The sequence below is a fragment of the Notechis scutatus genome, chromosome Z, assembly GCF_049901735.1.
Source record: "Notechis scutatus isolate UNSWTSFEM ecotype Mainland chromosome Z, rNotScu1.2, whole genome shotgun sequence".
In the NCBI taxonomy this organism is placed as follows: domain Eukaryota; kingdom Metazoa; phylum Chordata; class Lepidosauria; order Squamata; family Elapidae; genus Notechis; species Notechis scutatus.
Window position 1 is genome coordinate 1,814,746 of NC_142025.1, and position 18,526 is coordinate 1,833,271.

General features: G+C 47.6%; 1 protein-coding gene across 1 annotated transcript in view; it reads right to left on the minus strand.

Annotated features, from left to right (window-relative positions):
• NBEAL2 (neurobeachin like 2) overlaps positions 1-18,526 on the minus strand; it is an 82,058-nt gene that overhangs the window by 57,322 nt on the left and 6,210 nt on the right. Inside the window, 7 exon segments of the mRNA XM_087948350.1 lie at positions 243-362; positions 1,461-1,593; positions 2,740-2,875; positions 2,878-3,325; positions 4,010-4,108; positions 11,414-11,497; positions 15,510-15,587. Of these exon segments, the coding sequence (XP_087804476.1) occupies positions 243-362; positions 1,461-1,593; positions 2,740-2,875; positions 2,878-3,325; positions 4,010-4,108; positions 11,414-11,497; positions 15,510-15,587 (1,098 nt within the window).

Here is an 18,526-nt window from a genome sequence, read left to right on the forward strand (position 1 = left end):
ATAAAAGTAACTGACAGAAATGATTAATACAGCATTGGATTGTCCTACGGGGAGTCGGACATTAATGAATTGGCCACGGTGAGTTGTCCTAGAGATCCCTTTGGAGGAACGAATGTGATCCAGCTTTCCTAAAGTTGTCACCAGTAGGACTGGTTTTAACGATCCTCTGGCTGTCCGCATCCTCCTGGGTGCAGTTTTTACAGATCAATAAAAACGTACGGCGTAACCCGAGGACAACGTACCTCACCGAGGGACGGGAAACGCAGCTGAGCCTCTTTCCGGGACTCCCCATCTACGAAAATGTTCACCAGATTCTGACTGAACAGCCGGCGGCCCACGATGTGGACGACGTCGACACAATGCTAGCAATGAAAGGAAGCAAAGATTGGCGGTTTCACTCCATCAGAACGGCGACATTTGTCAAGTTGCGGATACAGAACGGAAAGGCGGTGAAAAGCGTTACGGACAAAACGTGGGTCGATTCGGAAAACTATCATCCAAGCAGATACGTTTCAAGAGATACCTTCTCCAAGTGATATCTTGTTATAGGTAGGCCTCAACTTACGACCACAACTGGGACCTGAATTTGCATTGTTAAACAAGGCAGCTGTTAAGGGAGCCGTGCCCGATTTTACGACTTTTTGTTGTTAAGGAAAACAAGACGCCCAGGGTCGTCGAGAGTGAGTGGGCAGTCGTATAAAGTTTCCAAATAAGTAAATTGCAGTTGTTAAATGAATCATGCGGTCGTTAAGTGAATCCAGCTCCCCACATTTACTTTTCTCATCAGAAGATGGCTGGGAAGGTTGCAATTTCGATCACAGGACTGTGGGGAGGCTGCGACGGTCATGAGTGCAAGGACTGGTCATTAAGTCAGTCTCTTTAGTGCCATTGCAATTTCGAATGGTCGCTAAATGAGTGGTTGTAAGTGGAGGAACACCTGTAATTTTCTTGGCTCCATTAAAAACTAGCCCTCTAAAGTTTAAAATTCCCGTTAAAAAGTTCTTAAATTGATCAGCGCAGGTTAGAGATTTAGAGGGGGAGGGGTCTCTCTGTGATTTCCCCAAATAAAGCCCCTCCCCCCCAAAAGGTGGCCACAGGAAGTAGAGGTCAGAAAAGTCAAGATGGCAGCCGTGCTTATATATGATCCGAATCCTGTGATTATTCTATTGTGTCTTTAATTGGCCAGAGATGCTATCTTGATTTTTTGGGGCCCCCCTCTTTGGATATCCCTGCATCCTCCCCCCAAAAAAGGGTACCCCAAATGTGTAGCTTTTGGGGGGGGGGGTTTGACAATGCAGCCATCCTCTCCGGTACAATTTCGATCGATCTGAGTATAATTGTTGTCTAAGGTCTCCGGAGGGCATCTGACTCGGCTACAAATATCCAGCATCGGCTGTGTGGGGACCCCTGGATTTTGTCCCTGGACCCCCCCAAACTTGCCCAGCCCAGCCGTCGCTCACCCAGGCTGCGTCGTTGAAGAGAATCTCTGGCAAAGCGACCGTCATATACTCCTTCTTGGTGCAAACAGCCACCACCAACATGCCCTCCGTGGTGAAGAAGGCCTCGAAGCCGGTCCCACTGGCTGTGAAGAAGCTGCGCGGGATGGGGAGGAAGGACAAGTGAGCACCCAGAAGGAAGGTGAGCATCCCGAGGTCAGGCTTTTAGGCTCACCTGAGCAGGTGTAAAGTCCTACTCCCCAAACTAAGTGGACAATAAACTTTTTCCAGCAGAATGGAGCAACCTGCCTGCTTTTTCAATCATGGTTAGTTTAGGGTTATCTTTCTGGCCGTGGCAACTTTAAGGTAAGTGGACTTCAACTCCCAGAATTGCCTAGTTTGCCATGCGGGCTGGAGAATTCTGACATTGGTCCACCTATCTTAAAGCATGCTGGCTGGGGAATTCTGGGAGTTGAAGTCCACCCCTCTTAAAGCAGGCTGGCTGGGGAATTCTGGGAGTTGTAGTCTACCTAACTTAAAGCATGCCAGCTGGGGGATTCTGGGAGTTGTAGTCTACCTAACTTAAAGCATGCCAGCTGGGGGATTCTGGGAGTTGGAGTCCACCCCTCTTAAAGCATGCTGGCTGGGGAATTCTAGGAGTTGGAGTCCACCCCTCTTAAAACATGCTGGCTGGGGATTCTGGGAGTTGTAGTCTACCTAACTTAAAGCATGCCAGCTGGGGGATTCTGGGAGTTGTAGTCTACATAACTTAAAGCATGCTGGCTGGGAAATTCTGGGAGTTGAAGTCCACCTCTTAAAACATGCTGGCTGGGGGATTCTGGGAGTTGTAATCTACATAACTTAAAGCATGCCGGCTGGGGGATTCTGGGAGTTGGAGTCCACCCCTCTTAAAGCAGGCTGGCTGAGGAATTCTGGGAGTTGTAGTCTACATAACTTAAAGCATGCCAGCTGGGGGATTCTGGGAGTTGGAGTCCACCCTCTTAAAGCATGCTGGCTGGGGATTCTGGGAGTTGAAGTCCACCCTCTTAAAACATGCTGGCTGGGGGATTCTGGGAGTTGTAATCTACATAACTTAAAGCATGCCGGCTGGGGATTCTGGGAGTTGGAGTCCACCCATCTTAAACTTGCCAAAATGGAGAAACACTGCTCTCAAGCCCAGGTGTCATCTTGACACAATGATCTCTGGCTTCCAATCCTCCCCTAATCCAGAGGTCGGGTTCCCCAATCCCTTTCGGAGCATGGAAGATGGGGTGTCACGCCACAGTGTGCCAGGCACTCCCACCTGTACAGTTGTTTCCGCTTCAGCCGTCCCGTTTCCTCCGGAGCGTCCTTGGTTTCTTCGGCTAGGAGGCACAGCCAGGCGTGGAAGGCGAAGCCAACCCCGGGCCACTTCTGGATGGTAGGCACCATGATCCCGCCATGCTGGGCACCAGGTCGAAATACTGCAGGGCCCGATCAGGTCTCTCCTTGCGCGCCATGCCCGAAAGAGCTCGCACGACTTGTACGGTGTACGGGTGGCAACCCGCGCCGTTCTCAGTCCGGAGGAGTTTCAGCAACTGCCGTAACTCGCCCGGACGGATCGAGAGGCTGCCGAGCGCTTGCAGCAAGTCGACAAGGTTCTCGGTGCATTTGCGGTCGAGGTCCTGCTGCGCGGCGCTCAGCGCATCCAACAGGCAACCCACCATGCCTGCCCGGACGCAGGTGGTGAGGCTCTGGAGTGAAGCGTTGCAGATTTTCTTCAGCCACTCGGAAAGGAATATCTGGAGGTCTCGGGAGGTGAGCTCGGGGATCCACTGAGTCAGGATCAGCAGCGGCTGCTCGTTGTGGATGAGGCGCGGAGGGGAGGCGGTGTGATCCCCTTCAACAGCCTGGGAAAAGGGTCACCGGTCTGAAGGTGAGTTATGGCTAATGCTAATTCCAACCCTGATTTTAATCCAGTTCTAATTCTAATTCAACAATTCTAATTTGGTTCTAATTCTAACTCTGATTCTGATTCAGTTCTAAACCTAATTCTCATTTGATAATTCTAGTTGAATTTCAACTCTTCTATAATTGAGTTTGACTCAACATTTAATTCTAATTGAATTTGAATTCTAATTCGATTCTAAATCTAATTCTCAAGTAATTCTAATACAATAATTCTAATTCGATTCTAGTTCCAATCCATTTTAATTCTAATTCAATTCTAATTCCAATACTAAACGTAGCTCTCATTTAATAATTCTAATTCTGATGTAATTCTAATCCTGATTTTAATTCTAATCCTAATTCTAATTCAAGTCTGACTCTAATTCAGTTCTATCCCTAATTCAATTCAATGTTGACCTTGAAAAAAGGCCAAGTGGGATTGTGAAAGGAGACAACCTCCACATCCAAAAGTGGTAGGCTACACTGGGAAGGTGAGTTAAGCAGTTAAAAAAAAAAAGCATCTGCAAACCACTTTCAGACCCTGGCTATAGACCCAAATGACCCCTCTTCAGTTTTGAAGGACCAGATGCAAAAAGCCATGAAAACAAAGAAGGCTCCCAAATCGGAAAGCGCAACGTTCTCACCATGTTGAGCAGCTCTTGCAGGAGTTTCTTGGTGGGCTGACTCTGGCTCTTCAGGACCTCGTAGAGGTGGGAGTAGCCAATCCTCTCTTTGAAGACCTCCTAGAGAAGACAATCGGTGGTTAACCCTGGCTAGATCCCTCCACACCATGGTGGGTCATTTGGCAAACTTCAGGGAGTCTCCCTCTCTCTCTTTCCCTCCCTCCATTTCTCCTTCCATCATCCATCTATCTATCCATCCATCCATCCATCCATCCATCCATCCATCCATCCATCTATCTATCTATCTATCTATCTATCTATCTATCTATCTATCTATCTATCTATCTATCTATCTAATCATCCCTCCCTTCATCCAATTGTCCATCCATCCATTCCTCCCTTCATCCAATTGCCCATCCATCCATCCATCCATCCATCCATCCATCCATCCAAACATCCCTCCCTTCCTCTAATTGTCCATCCATCCATCCATCCAATTGTCCATCCATCCATCCATCCATCCATCCATCCATCCATCCATCCCTTCATCCAATTGTCCATCCATCCATTCCTCCCTTCATCCAATTGTCCATCCATCCATCCAAACATCCCTCCCTTCCTCTAATTGTCCATCCATCCATCCATCCCCTCTCTTCATCCAATTGCACATCCATCCATCCATCCATCCATCCATCCAAACATCCCTCCCTTCCTCTAATTGTCCATCCATCCATCCATCCAATTGTCCATCCATCCATCCATCCATCCATCCATCCATCCATCCATCCATCCCTTCATCCAATTGTCCATCCATCCATCCATTCCTCCCTTCATCCAATTGTCCATCCATCCATCCAAACATCCCTCCCTTCCTCTAATTGTCCATCCATCCATCCATCCTTTCATCCAATTGTCCATCCATCCAACCAAACATCCCTCCTTCCTCTAATTGTCCATCCATCCATCCCTTCATCCAATTGCACATCCATCCATCCATCCATCCATCCATCCATCCATCCATCCAAACATCCCTCCCTTCCTCTAATTGTCCATCCATCCCTTCATCCAATTGTCCATCCATCCATTCCTCCCTTCCTCCAATTGTCCACCCATCCCTCCCCTCCCTCCCTTCATCCAATTGTCCATCCATCCATCCATCCATCCATCCATCCATCCATCCCTTCATCCAATTGTCCATCCATCCATCCATCCATCCATCCAAACATCCCTCCCTTCCTCTAATTGTCCATCCATCCATTCCTCCCTTCATCCAATTGTCCATCCCTCCCTTCCTCCTCCCCTTCATCCAATTGTCCATCCATCCATCCCTCCCTCCTTCATCCAATTGTCCATCCATCCATCCAATTGTCCATCCATCCATCCATCCATCCTTCATCCAATTGTCCATCCATCCGTTCCTCCCTTCCTCCAATTGTCCACCCATCCATCCCTCCTCCCCTTCATCCAATTGTCCATCCATCCATCCATCCATCCCTTCATCCAATTGTCCATCCATCCATTCCTCCCTTCCTCCAATTGTCCACCCATCCATCCCTCCCTCCCTTCATCCAATTATCCATCCATCCATCCATCCATCCATCTATCCCTTCATCCAATTGTCCATCCATCCATCCATTCCTCCCTTCATCCAATTGTCCATCAATCCATCCATCCCTCCCTTCATCCAATTGCACATCCATCCATCCACCCCTCTCTTCATCCAATTGCACATCCATCCATCCATCCATCCATCCATCCATCCATCCATCCAAACATCCCTCCCTTCCTCTAATTGTCCATCCATCCATCCATCCATTCAAATATCCCTCCCTTCCTCTAATTGTCCATCCATCCATCCATCCATCCAAACATCCATCCATCCAAACATCCCTCCTTCATCCAATTGTCCATCCATCCATCCATCCATCCATCCATCCATCCCTTCATCCAATTGTCCATCCATCCATCCATTCCTCCTTCATCCAATTGTCCATCCATCCATCCATCCATCCCTCCCTTCATCCAATTGCACATCCATCCATCCATCCATCCAAACATCCCCCCTTCCTCTAATTGTCCATCCATCCATCCATCCCTTCATCCAATTGTCCATCCATCCATTCCTCCCTTCCTCCAATTGTCCACCCATCCCTCCTCCCTCCTTCATCCAATTGTCCATCCATCCATCCATCCATCCATCCAATTGTCCATCCATCCATCCATCCATCCAAACATCCCTCCCTTCCTCTAATTGTCCATCCATCCATTCCTCCCTTCATCCAATTGTCCATCCCTCCCTCCCTCCCTCCCTTCATCCAATTGTCCATCCATCCATCCCTCCCTCCTTCATCCAATTGTCCATCCATCCATCCATCCATCCATCCAATTGTCCATCCATCCATCCCTTCATCCAATTGTCCATCCATCCATTCCTCCCTTCCTCCAATTGTCCACCCATCCATCCCTCCCTCCCTTCATCCAATTGTCCATCCATCCATCCATCCATCCATCCCTTCATCCAATTGTCCATCCATCCATCCATTCCTCCCTTCATCCAATTGTCCATCCATCCATCCATTCCTCCCTTCATCCAATTGCACATCCATCCATCCATCCATCCATCCATCCATCCAAACATCCCTCCCTTCCTCTAATTGTCCATCCATCCATCCATCCATCCATCCCTTCATCCAATTGTCCATCCATCCATTCCTCCCTTCCTCCAATTGTCCACCCATCCCTCCCTCCCTCCCTTCATCCAATTGTCCATCCATCCATCCATCCATCCATCCATCCCTTCATCCAATTGTCCATCCATCCATCCATCCATCCATCCAAACATCCCTCCCTTCCTCTAATTGTCCATCCATCCATCCATTCCTCCCTTCATCCAATTGTCCATCCCTCCCTTCCTCCCTCCCTTCATCCAATTGTCCATCCATCCATCCCTCCCTCCCTTCATCCAATTGTCCATCCATCCATCCAATTGTCCATCCATCCATCCATCCATCCATCCTTCATCCAATTGTCCATCCATCCGTTCCTCCCTTCCTCCAATTGTCCACCCATCCATCCCTCCCTCCCTTCATCCAATTGTCCATCCATCCATCCATCCATCCCTTCATCCAATTGTCCATCCATCCATTCCTCCCTTCCTCCAATTGTCCACCCATCCATCCCTCCCTCCCTTCATCCAATTATCCATCCATCCATCCATCCATCCATCTATCCCTTCATCCAATTGTCCATCCATCCATCCATTCCTCCCTTCATCCAATTGTCCATCAATCCATCCATCCCTCCCTTCATCCAATTGCACATCCATCCATCCATCCATCCATCCATCCATCCAAACATCCCTCCCTTCCTCTAATTGTCCATCCATCCATCCATCCATTCAAATATCCCTCCTTCCTCTAATTGTCCATCCATCCATCCATCCATCCAAACATCCATCCATCCAAACATCCCTCCCTTCATCCAATTGTCCATCCATCCATCCATCCATCCATCCATCCATCCATCCCTTCATCCAATTGTCCATCCATCCATCCATTCCTCCCTTCATCCAATTGTCCATCCATCCATCCATCCATCCCTCCCTTCATCCAATTGCACATCCATCCATCCATCCATCCATCCATCCAAACATCCCCCTTCCTCTAATTGTCCATCCATCCATCCATCCCTTCATCCAATTGTCCATCCATCCATTCCTCCCTTCCTCCAATTGTCCACCCATCCTCCCTCCCTCCCTTCATCCAATTGTCCATCCATCCATCCATCCATCCATCCATCCATCCAATTGTCCATCCATCCATCCATCCATCCAAACATCCCTCCTTCCTCTAATTGTCCATCCATCCATTCCTCCCTTCATCCAATTGTCCATCCCTCCTCCCTCCCTCCCTTCATCCAATTGTCCATCCATCCATCCCTCCCTCCTTCATCCAATTGTCCATCCATCCATCCATCCATCCATCCAATTGTCCATCCATCCATCCATCCATCCTTCATCCAATTGTCCATCCATCCATTCCTCCTTCCTCCAATTGTCCACCCATCCATCCCTCCCTCCCTTCATCCAATTGTCCATCCATCCATCCATCCATCCATCCATCCATCCATCCCTTCATCCAATTGTCCATCCATCCATCCATTCCTCCTTCATCCAATTGTCCATCCATCCATCCATTCCTCCTTCATCCAATTGCACATCCATCCATCCATCCATCCATCCATCCAAACATCCTCCCTTCCTCTAATTGTCCATCCATCCATCCATCCATCCATCCTTCATCCAATTGTCCATCCATCCATTCCTCCTTCCTCCAATTGTCCACCCATCCCTCCCTCCCTCCCTTCATCCAATTGTCCATCCATCCATCCATCCATCCATCCTTCATCCAATTGTCCATCCATCCATCCATCCATCCCTTCATCCAATTGTCCATCCATCCATTCCTCCCTTCATCCATCCATCCATCCATCCATCCAAACATCCCTCCTTCCTCTAATTGTCCATCCATCCATCCATCCAAACATCCCTCCCTTCCTCTAATTGTCCATCCATCCATCCATCCATCCATCCATCCATCCATCCATCCATCCATCCATCCATCCCTTCATCCAATTGTCCATCCATCCATTCCTCCCTTCATCCAATTGTCCATCCATCCAAACATCCATCCAAACATCCCTCCCTTCCTCTAATTGTCCATCCATCCATCCATCCATCCATCCATCCATCCCTTCATCCAATTGTCCATCCATCCATTCCTCCCTTCATCCAATTGTCCATCCCTCCCTCCCTCCCTCCCTTCATCCAATTGTCCATCCATCCATCCATCCATCCAATTGTCCATCCATCCATCCATCCATCCCTTCATCCAATTGTCCATCCATCCATTCCTCCCTTCCTCCAATTGTCCACCCATCCATCCCTCCCTCCCTTCATCCAATTGTCCATCCATCCATCCATCCCATCCATCCCTTCATCCAATTGTCCATCCATCCATCCATTCCTCCCTTCATCCAATTGTCCATCCATCCATCCATTCCTCCCTTCATCCAATTGTCCATCCATCCATCCATCCATCCAAACATCCCTCCCTTCCTCTAATTGTCCATCCATCCATCTATCCATCCATCCATCCCTTCATCCAATTGTCCATCCATCCATCCATCCCTTCATCCAATTGTCCATCCATCCATCCATCCATCCACCCCTTCATCCAATTTTCCATCCATCCATTCCTCCCTTCATCCAATTGTCCATCCATCCATCCATTCCTCCCTTCATCCAATTGCACATCCATCCATCCATCCATCCATCCAAACATCCCTCCCTTCCTCTAATTGTCCATCCATCCATCCATCTATCCATCCATCCATCCCCTTCATCCAATTGTCCATCCATCCATCCATCCCTTCATCCAATTGTCCATCCATCCATCCATCCATCCACCCCTTCATCCAATTTTCCATCCATCCATTCCTTCCTTCATCCATCCATCCATCCATCCAAACATCCCTCCCTTCCTCTAATTGTCCATCCATCCATCCATCCATCCAAACATCCCTCCCTTCCTCTAATTGTCCATCCATCCATCCATCCATCTATCCATCCATCCATCCATCCATCCCTTCATCCAATTGTCCACCCATCCCTCCCTCCTCCCTTCATCCAATTGTCCATCCATCCATCCATCCATCCATCCATCCCTTCATCCAATTGTCCATCCATCCATCCATCCATCCCTTCATCCAATTGTCCATCCATCCATTCCTCCCTTCATCCTATTGTCCATCCATCCAAACATCCCTCCCTTCCTCTAATTGTCCATCCATCCATCCATCCATCCATCCAAACATCCCTCCCTTCCTCTAATTGTCCATCCATCCATCCATCCATCCATCCATCCAAACATCCCTCCCTTCCTCTAATTGTCCATCCATCCATCTATCCATCCATCCATCCATCCATCCATCCAATTGTCCATCCATCCATCCATCCATCCATCCAAACATCCCTCCCTTCCTCTAATTGTCCATCCATCCATCTATCTATCCATCCATCCATCCATCCATCCATCCATCCATCCATCCCTTCATCCAATTGTCCGTCCATCCATCCATCCATCCATCCATCCATCCATCCATCCATCCAAACATCCCTCCCTTCCTCTAATTGTCCATCCATCCATCCATCCAAACATCCCTCCCTTCCTCTAATTGTCCATCCATCCATCCATCCATCCATCCAATTGTCCATCCATCCAAACATCCCTCCCTTCCTCTAATTGTCCATCCATCCATCTATCTATCCATCCATCCATCCCTCCCTTCATCCAATTGTCCATCCATCCATCCATCCCTCCCTTCATCCAATTGTCCATCCATCCATCCATCCCTCCCTTCATCCAATTGCACATCCATCCATCCATCCCTCCCTTCATCCAATTGTCCATCCATCCATCCATCCCTCCCTTCATCCAATTGTCCATCCATCCATCCATCCCTCCCTTCATCCAATTGCACATCCATCCATCCATCCATCCATCCATCCAAACATCCCTCCCTTCCTCTAATTGTCCATCCATCCATCTATCTATCCATCCATCCATCCCTCCCTTCATCCAATTGTCCATCCATCCATCCATCCATCCATCCATCCATCCAATTGTCCATCCATCCATCCATCCATCCATCCATCCATCCAATTGTCCATCCATCCATCCATCCATCCATCCAATTGTCCATCCATCCATCCATCCATCCATCCAATTGTCCATCCATCCATCCATCCATCCAATTGTCCATCCATCCATCCATCCATCCCTGTGGGGTCCTTAATGCTCTGACCTTGGCCGTTTGTTTGCAGACGTTTCATGACCCAAGTAGGGAACATCATCAGGGCTAGGAGGAAGAGGGGATTTGTAGAAAGGAGGAGGAGGCGGACTGTCTTTGGTGGTCTCTGATTTCGTGGCTTTCTTTCCGATGTTTCATGACCTAGCTAGAGGACATCATCAGTGCGAGAGAAGAGGGTGGGTTGTTTCCTGTTTATACGCAGTCTCTTCTAGCACTGATGATGTTCCCTAGTTGGGTCATGAAATGTCTGCAAGAAAATTACCCAGCTCAGAGAGCACCAAGGACCCCACAGTCCTCCTCCTTTTAGCACTGATGACATTACCTAGTTGGGTCATTAGATGTCTGCAAGAAAACCACCCAGCTCAGAGACCACCAAGGACCCCACCAAGTCAGTTCTGTTGGCCTGCAGGCCGATTTTTCTCTGTCTTCACATCCTGTACCCTGTTCCCCCATTTCGCCTTGGGGTGAAGACGCAACAGAAATGGCCAGCCTGCGTGGCTATCGCCATTCTGCGGTATTCAGACATGCCGTGTGTGTGTGTGTCTGACCTCTTACCTTAGCAGCGGGAGAGGTAGCCATGATGGAGGTAAGGACCCCGATGGCGTGAATCGCGATGGCGTCTGAACTGTTGTCAAAAACCTGGGGGTTTGGGGGAAGAAAAAAGGGTGTCAAAACGACAAAAAATCATCACGGGCAGACCAACATCTCAAGGGCTTCCAGTGGGTGTTCAGAAGAAGCAGAAGACCGTGAGTTCAAGTCCTGCGTTAGCCATGAAAACCAGCTGGATGACCTTGGTCCGGTCGCTTTCTCTGAGCCCCAGCCTACCTGGCAGGGTTGTTGTTTTAGGCAAAACAGGAAGAGGAGGAAGGCAGCGTGTTAAATGTGTCCACCACCTTGAATTATTTGCAATTATAATAAAGGCGGGATACAAATAAAATAAAGAGTAAAATAAAATAAACCTGGACGAGGAGAGGCAGAGATAGGGAATACAGGTAATCTTCAACTTACGACAATTCACTTAGTGGCCGTTCAAAGTTACGACAGCACTGGAAAAAATTGAGTAACGATTCTTTTTCACACTTATGACCGTTCGAAGCGTCCCCGTATTCACATGATCAGAATTCAAATGCTTGGGCTATTGACTCGTATTCACGACAGTCACACTCTCACGCGATCCCCTTTTGCGACCTTCTGACAAGCAGAGTCAAAGGGGGAAGCCAGATTCGTTTAAGGACCATGTTCCTGCACGTAACGAATGCAGAGATTCCCTTTAATAACTTGGGCGAGAAAGGTCGTAAAACGGGGCAAAAATTCACTTAATCCCTCTCTCATTTCGCGACATAAATTTGGGGCTCAACTTTGGTCGTAAGTCGAGAACTACCTGAAATTTTTAAAAAAAGCACCGATATATTTTTTTACTTCATGCTTTCCGTCAGAAAATTGAGTCAGAAATTGAGTTGGAAATTGTTTGAGAGGGACAAAGCACCGCCAAAACCCACAACTACGCAGCCAGCCCCTCCTCACACAAACACCAACTTATGACAAGGTGATTGATCCTCAAGGAAGCCAAGCCATTAACTTTGCAAAAAATTAAATTAAGCAGCCACCTCCATGGGACACAAAAACGAACATGGAAACAGCAAATTGTGTCCATCCGCAAATGAAGATTAAAAACAGCAGGGGGCAGAGAAGCACCACTATTATAAGTTCAGCTGCAAATGAAGTCCTTGGCTTACAACTGTTTGCTTTGCAACCGTTCGAAAATGCAATACCCCCTTTTTAAAAAAAAGTTACTTATGATCTGTGCTCACCCTTACGACCGTTGCAGCACTGACATTGTCACGAGGTCGAAATTTGAGGCTCAGCAAACTGGTGTGTGTTTATATTGGTTGCGACATCCCAGCCATCACAAAAATTCAGACGCTTGGCAACTGACTCGTATTTATGACCGTTGCAGGGGCCCCGGGGTTATGTGATCCCTTTTTGTGGGGGAAATGGGGGAAGCCGGATTCCCTTAATGACCCCTGTTCCTAACTTAACAACTGCAATGATTCGCTTAATGACCATGCCAAGAAAGGTTGTAAAATCAGGCACCATTGACTTAACAGCCGGTTTGCTTAGCAACAGGAATTATGGAATCAATTGTGTGACTAACTTAACAACTGCAAGGGTTTGCTTAACAACTGTAGCAAGAAAGGTCGTTAAATGGGGCAAAATTCACTTAGAAACTGTCTCGTTTAGCAACGGAGATTTTGGGCTCCATTGCGGTCGTAAGTGGAGGACTACCTGCAAATGTCCTGGAGAGGCTGCAAACTCGGAAAACTTGTCGAAATGCTAAGCTGAGATCCCTCCCTTTCCTTCCTTTCTCGAGGAAAGGATGGTTAATTGCTTTTCCCCCTCCACAGGCAAGCTCCCGGTCAGTTTCACACAGATGTTGCCTAGATGTTTCTTTCCTTTTAGCCAGCCAACTTTCAAAAGCTTTCCTCAGTTTCCCTGGCTACCACAACCGGCAGGAGGAAAGGAATTTCGTTCGTTTAATGGGTCACATGCAGATCCCAGCGAGCTCAGAAATGTTTACCGCTTTAATTCAGATAACCATGGTTTCCCCAGACCGGAACAAGCTGAAACAAGCATGCAAACTCATCCACCCCGTTTCTTGCCATTTATTTGGGCCTGAAGTCTGTGGGTGCGATTTAGGAACAGGCAAAGAACTGTGCAGATCCTGGCTTGTTCTCAGCCATTACAATAGTTCATTTACTGACTGTTCAAAGTTACAACGGCACCGTAAAAAGGGACCGATGACCGTTTTTCACACTTATGACTACTGCAGGGTCCCCGTGGTCACGTGATCAAAACTCAGGTGTGTTTGGCAACTGACTCAAAGTCAATAGAGAAACCAGATTCACTTAACGACCGGGTTACTAACTTAAGAACTTCTGTGCTTCACTTAACAGCGGTGGCAAGAAAAGTTGTAAAACTCACTTGACAAGTGTTGGCTCCATTGTGGTCGTAATTTGAGAACTACCTGTATGTAGTTCACCGACCAAGAATGTGAGGGGCTGGGATGAACAAAAAAAATAGTTTTCAATCCAGAGAGGAGAACATTTTGAATTTCTTGGCAGGGCCAAGCTAGAGCAAGAGTGTGCAAACCATGGTTTATTTTAGGACTAGATTTTTCTACCCCAATTCCAAACCTTGGCAAAATGTCAGATCAAGGAAGGATGTGAATTTCTGCCTCCACTGCTTTGCAAAACTCCAAAAATCACCCCCTGCTTTGAAACTGATGGGTTCTTGTTGGGGGGCCTCAAATTTTGCAAATTTATTCCTCCTTGTTGTAAGGAGGGGTGCTGGGTTCGAGTCTCATCCTGGGAATCCAATTTCAAATGGACGCAAGTTATTGATAGGGACAATGCGTTCCTTTCATCGGACATCATCATCATCATCATAATGTTCACTAATAATCACTAATCAAAGTGTTCAACCAGAGATTTATCATACGAAACCCAGCATAGGTATCTCGTTTGCTGTGTACACTGTTGTTCTTTGTGTAGAATAATAATAATAATAATAATAATAATAATAATAATAATAATAATAATAATAATAATAAAAATGCAATTTTGGATTGCAGAATTGATGGGTCCAGAGTAGGCCCACCCTGGTGTGTGTGTGTGTGTGTGTGTGTGTGTGTGTGTGAGAGAGAGAGAGAGAGAGAGAGAGAGAGAGAGCTTGGGGATGATTGGTTTTGTCCTTCTACCACAAGGAGGCAGCCTTGATTATCTCTTTGCAGGCAGTCCTCGATTTATGACTGGTTGCCTTAGCCTCTGGACCTCTCTTATGGCTGCCCCTTCCCCGCCGCCCTGTGGTCAAATGATAATATTTTGGGCATTTGGCAACTGACTGGCACTTGTAGCTGTTTGGAGTCTTTCATGATCAGTTGACAGGGATTTATGATTTTTGTTGTTGCACACCATTGTTTCCTTCCTTCCTTCCTTCCTTCCTTCCTTCCTTCCTTCCTTCCTTCCTTCCTTCCTTCCTTCCTCCTTCCTTCCTTCCTCCTTCCTTCTTACCCTCCCTCTCTTTCCTTTTTTCCTTCCTTCCTTCCCCCCCTCTTTTTTCCTTCTTTCCTTGTTTTCCTCCTCCCTCCCTCCTTCCTATCCTTCCTCTTTCCTTTTCCATTCTTCCTTCCTTCTCCTTTTTCCTTCTTTTCTTCTTTCCTTTTCCATCCTTCCCTCCCACTCTGCTTCTTCCTTTCTTCCCCCCTTTCTTTTTATTTCCTTCCCTCCCACCGTGTTCTTCCTTCCTTCCCCCTCTCCTTTTTCCTTCTACCCTCCTTATCTCCCTACTTTCTTCCCTTCCTCTCTTTCCTTTTCCTTCCTTCCATCCCTCCCTCCCACCCTGTCCTTCCTTCCTTTTTCCTCTCTTTTTCCTTTTCTTCCTTCCTTCTATCTTCCCTCCCTCCCTCCCATTTCATTTCAAGACATTCCCGAGTGCCAGTTTTCCGAACGCCACACACACACAAACACACCCCATTCATGAGAAGCGTGCAAAAGCTGGTAGGGTGCCCCTCCCCCCTGCGTGGAAAGAGAGCAGCCCCCATGCAGCCCCCATGCGCCGCTGCCACACCACGAGAAGCAGCAGGAGGCTGTACCTGATGGGAGTCCACCTCAGTCAGCAGCCGTGGGGCCATTTCCCCTGCAGGTGCTTTGCATTCCCTGCTCAGGTAGAGCTGTCGGAAACAGGGTCAAAAAACCAGGGTCATTCCAGAGGGGCAAAGGGGGAGGCATGGAGAGAACTGGGCCAGGAACAGGGGGCTCCCAGAAAAGGAAGGGACCCACCTGTTAGGAATCTGTCCACCAATTAGTTGGGCTGGCAATATATAAACCAACAATATATGTTTGTAGCTTTAAGACAAAATCACTGTATTCCGATTAGTTGTGCTGCAAGTTGCCATAAGAGGGAGCTAGAGATCATGGCTTGCTCTCTCTGACATTCTGTCTCTCTGACATTCTGTTGCTATCTAAGGTTCTCTGTTGTGCTTATACTTTGATATCTTTGTTTACTGTAATGACAAAGGCAACCGGTAAGAAGACTTTGTAATTGGATATTCTTTGGACTGTTAAACGTATAAGACCAGGACCGTTTATTGGACTGTGCTATTTCTTAAAGTAAACTTTAACTCAATTTAGTGTATCTGTGTGTGGCTGAATCATTATTCATAACTACTCCCATAAACGTTTCCATGTGCATATCCTTGTTCCCCAAGGGTTATTCTGTACATATCATAACACCACCCAGCGATTTGGCCCTGGGGCCACAGACCTGCCACAGAGTCCACGACCTGCCCAGAGGGTTTTGGAGAGGAACAAAACCTCTGCAAACCAAAACGCTGAATCCTCCAGATTTTCAAGATGGGAGGGAGAGTTTGTAGCTCAGGATGGAGCTGTGGGGGGTCCCTGGTGCCCTCTGAGCTGGGAGGTTTCCTTGGAGACGTCTCGTGACCCAACTAGGGAATGTCATCAGTGCTGGAAGGGAGGGGAGGGTTTGCTGTTTTTCTAAATAGAAAAATGCTTGCGCCAGCAGCATTGGGAGTGATCTCCACAGTTTCTTCATCCCCAATGTTGATAGGACATGCCACCTTATAGGAACACAGAGAAACACCACCCCTTACAGCACTGATGATGTTCCCTAGTTTGGTCACGAAACGTCTGCAAGGAAACCACCCAGTTCAGAAAGCATCACGGACCCCCCTCCCAATCCTCATCCTCTTCTTCTTCTTCCCCCTCTTTTTCCTCTTCCTCCCCTTCTTCCTTCGCCCTGATGATGTTACCTAGCTCCGTAATAAAATGTTTGCAAGAAAGCAACCAAGCTCAGAGAGCACCAAGGACCCCACAGTCCGTCCTTCCTTCCTTCCGTCCGTCCTTCCTTCCTTCCTTCCTTCCTTCCTTCCTTCCTTTCCTCCTCCTCCTCCCTTCCCACCTCCCTTCTAGCACTGATGATGTTCTGTAGTTGGGTCATGAGATGTTTGCAAGGAAATCACCCCCTCAGTCCTCCTCCCGCTCCTCCTCCTCCCTCTCCTTTCTGCAGTCTACACTCCCTTCTAGCACTGATGTTGTTGCCCAGTTGGATCACGAAACGTCTGCAAGAAACCCACAAGGCTCAGAGAGGACCAAGGACTGCCACCGTTCAACCCTGAGCTACAAAGACTCGCTTCTATTGTTGTTCCACACAACTCAGGACTGGACAGAATACACAATACACCAGAGTCAGAAGCGACCTTGGAGGAGTCGCCTTTTGGGTTGGCCAAGATGCATATCCCCTAACGATACAGTAGTCCTCAACTTACAACCATTCATTTAGTGCATCTCTGGAGTTCCAAAAAGAGTGGGTTATAGCCGGTCCTCACACTTACGACCTTTGCAGCCTCTTCAGGGTCGCAGGATCTAAATTTGGGGGCTTAGCTACCAGCATGTATTACGCGATCCCCATTTGTGACCTTCCCAGCGGGCTTCTGACAAGGGGAAGCCGGTTTCACTTAATGACCATGTGATTCACTTAACAACTGCTAAATTGACTCGGGTAAGAACCACGTTGTTTGGCAAGGGAAATCCTGCTCCCGACTGTGGTTGTAAGCCGAGGACTAAGGGTAATTCCAGAATTCAATGGGGTTCCCCAGCCCCTCCAAGCGAACCCAATCCCCAAACTCCGCAAGTCTGCCGCTTTCCGATCTCCAGACCCATCCCAAACCCGAGCCCCCCCCCCTGTGAAGAAAAGGACCGTTGTGATTGGCGAATTGTGAGTCTGGTGGAAAAGTGGGAGTGGCTGTTGTAGCAACCAGAAATCTTAACGAGTTAAGAGTTTCCAGGTAAGATAACGGACAGACGTGTGCACAACCGTTAAAATGGAAAAACCAACAGAGGAAGGAACAAATCCTAGTTTGTTTAAAGAAGCCGTGTTTAAAAATAGTCCCGGAGAGAGACAGAGCAGAGCCACCTCAAGAGAGAGAAATCAGGGTTTACTTTGAAGGCAGAGAACGAAGAACCATCTGGGACACAAAACTGTCAGCCGCTTCAGCTGTCGTTTCCCCCCTTCAAAAAGTTATCCATCAACCCAGCCCTCGTTTCCTGCACTCGAAAACCATCCACAGGGGAAATTAGATTTGCTTAATGACCACCAAAGGGCTTAAGAGGACTCTTGGCAAGGATCTAACCTTCTCTTCTAACCTAATGCTAACCCTGACCCCGACCCAACGGATCATGGTTTGCGCCTCGAAAAATTGCTCGAAACGTTCCCTGGCTTGCAATAATTCTTCTCTGACTCAAGAGCATATCCAGTTCTAGCTTTAATAATAGCATTATTTATTAAGAATTAGTTATTAATTAGCTATGGATTATTATCAATCAATAATGGTTGATTAATTAGTAATTATTAAGTATTTTTTATTTTACGATGCCTCCCCATTGCTCTTTGTTTTTAAAATGAAAGGTTCAGCAAAGCAGGGATGTTTGCAAGAAGTGTTCAAAAAACCCCAAAATAGCAGGCAAGCCAAACTTTGCCCAGTTCTACATACAATCCTGTGGTCGTTGGTGCTGCCATTTTGACTTTTTTGACCCATACGGTATTCAAACCCTGGTTTAGAGGCAGAAGGGAATTAAGGGCACCCTTCTG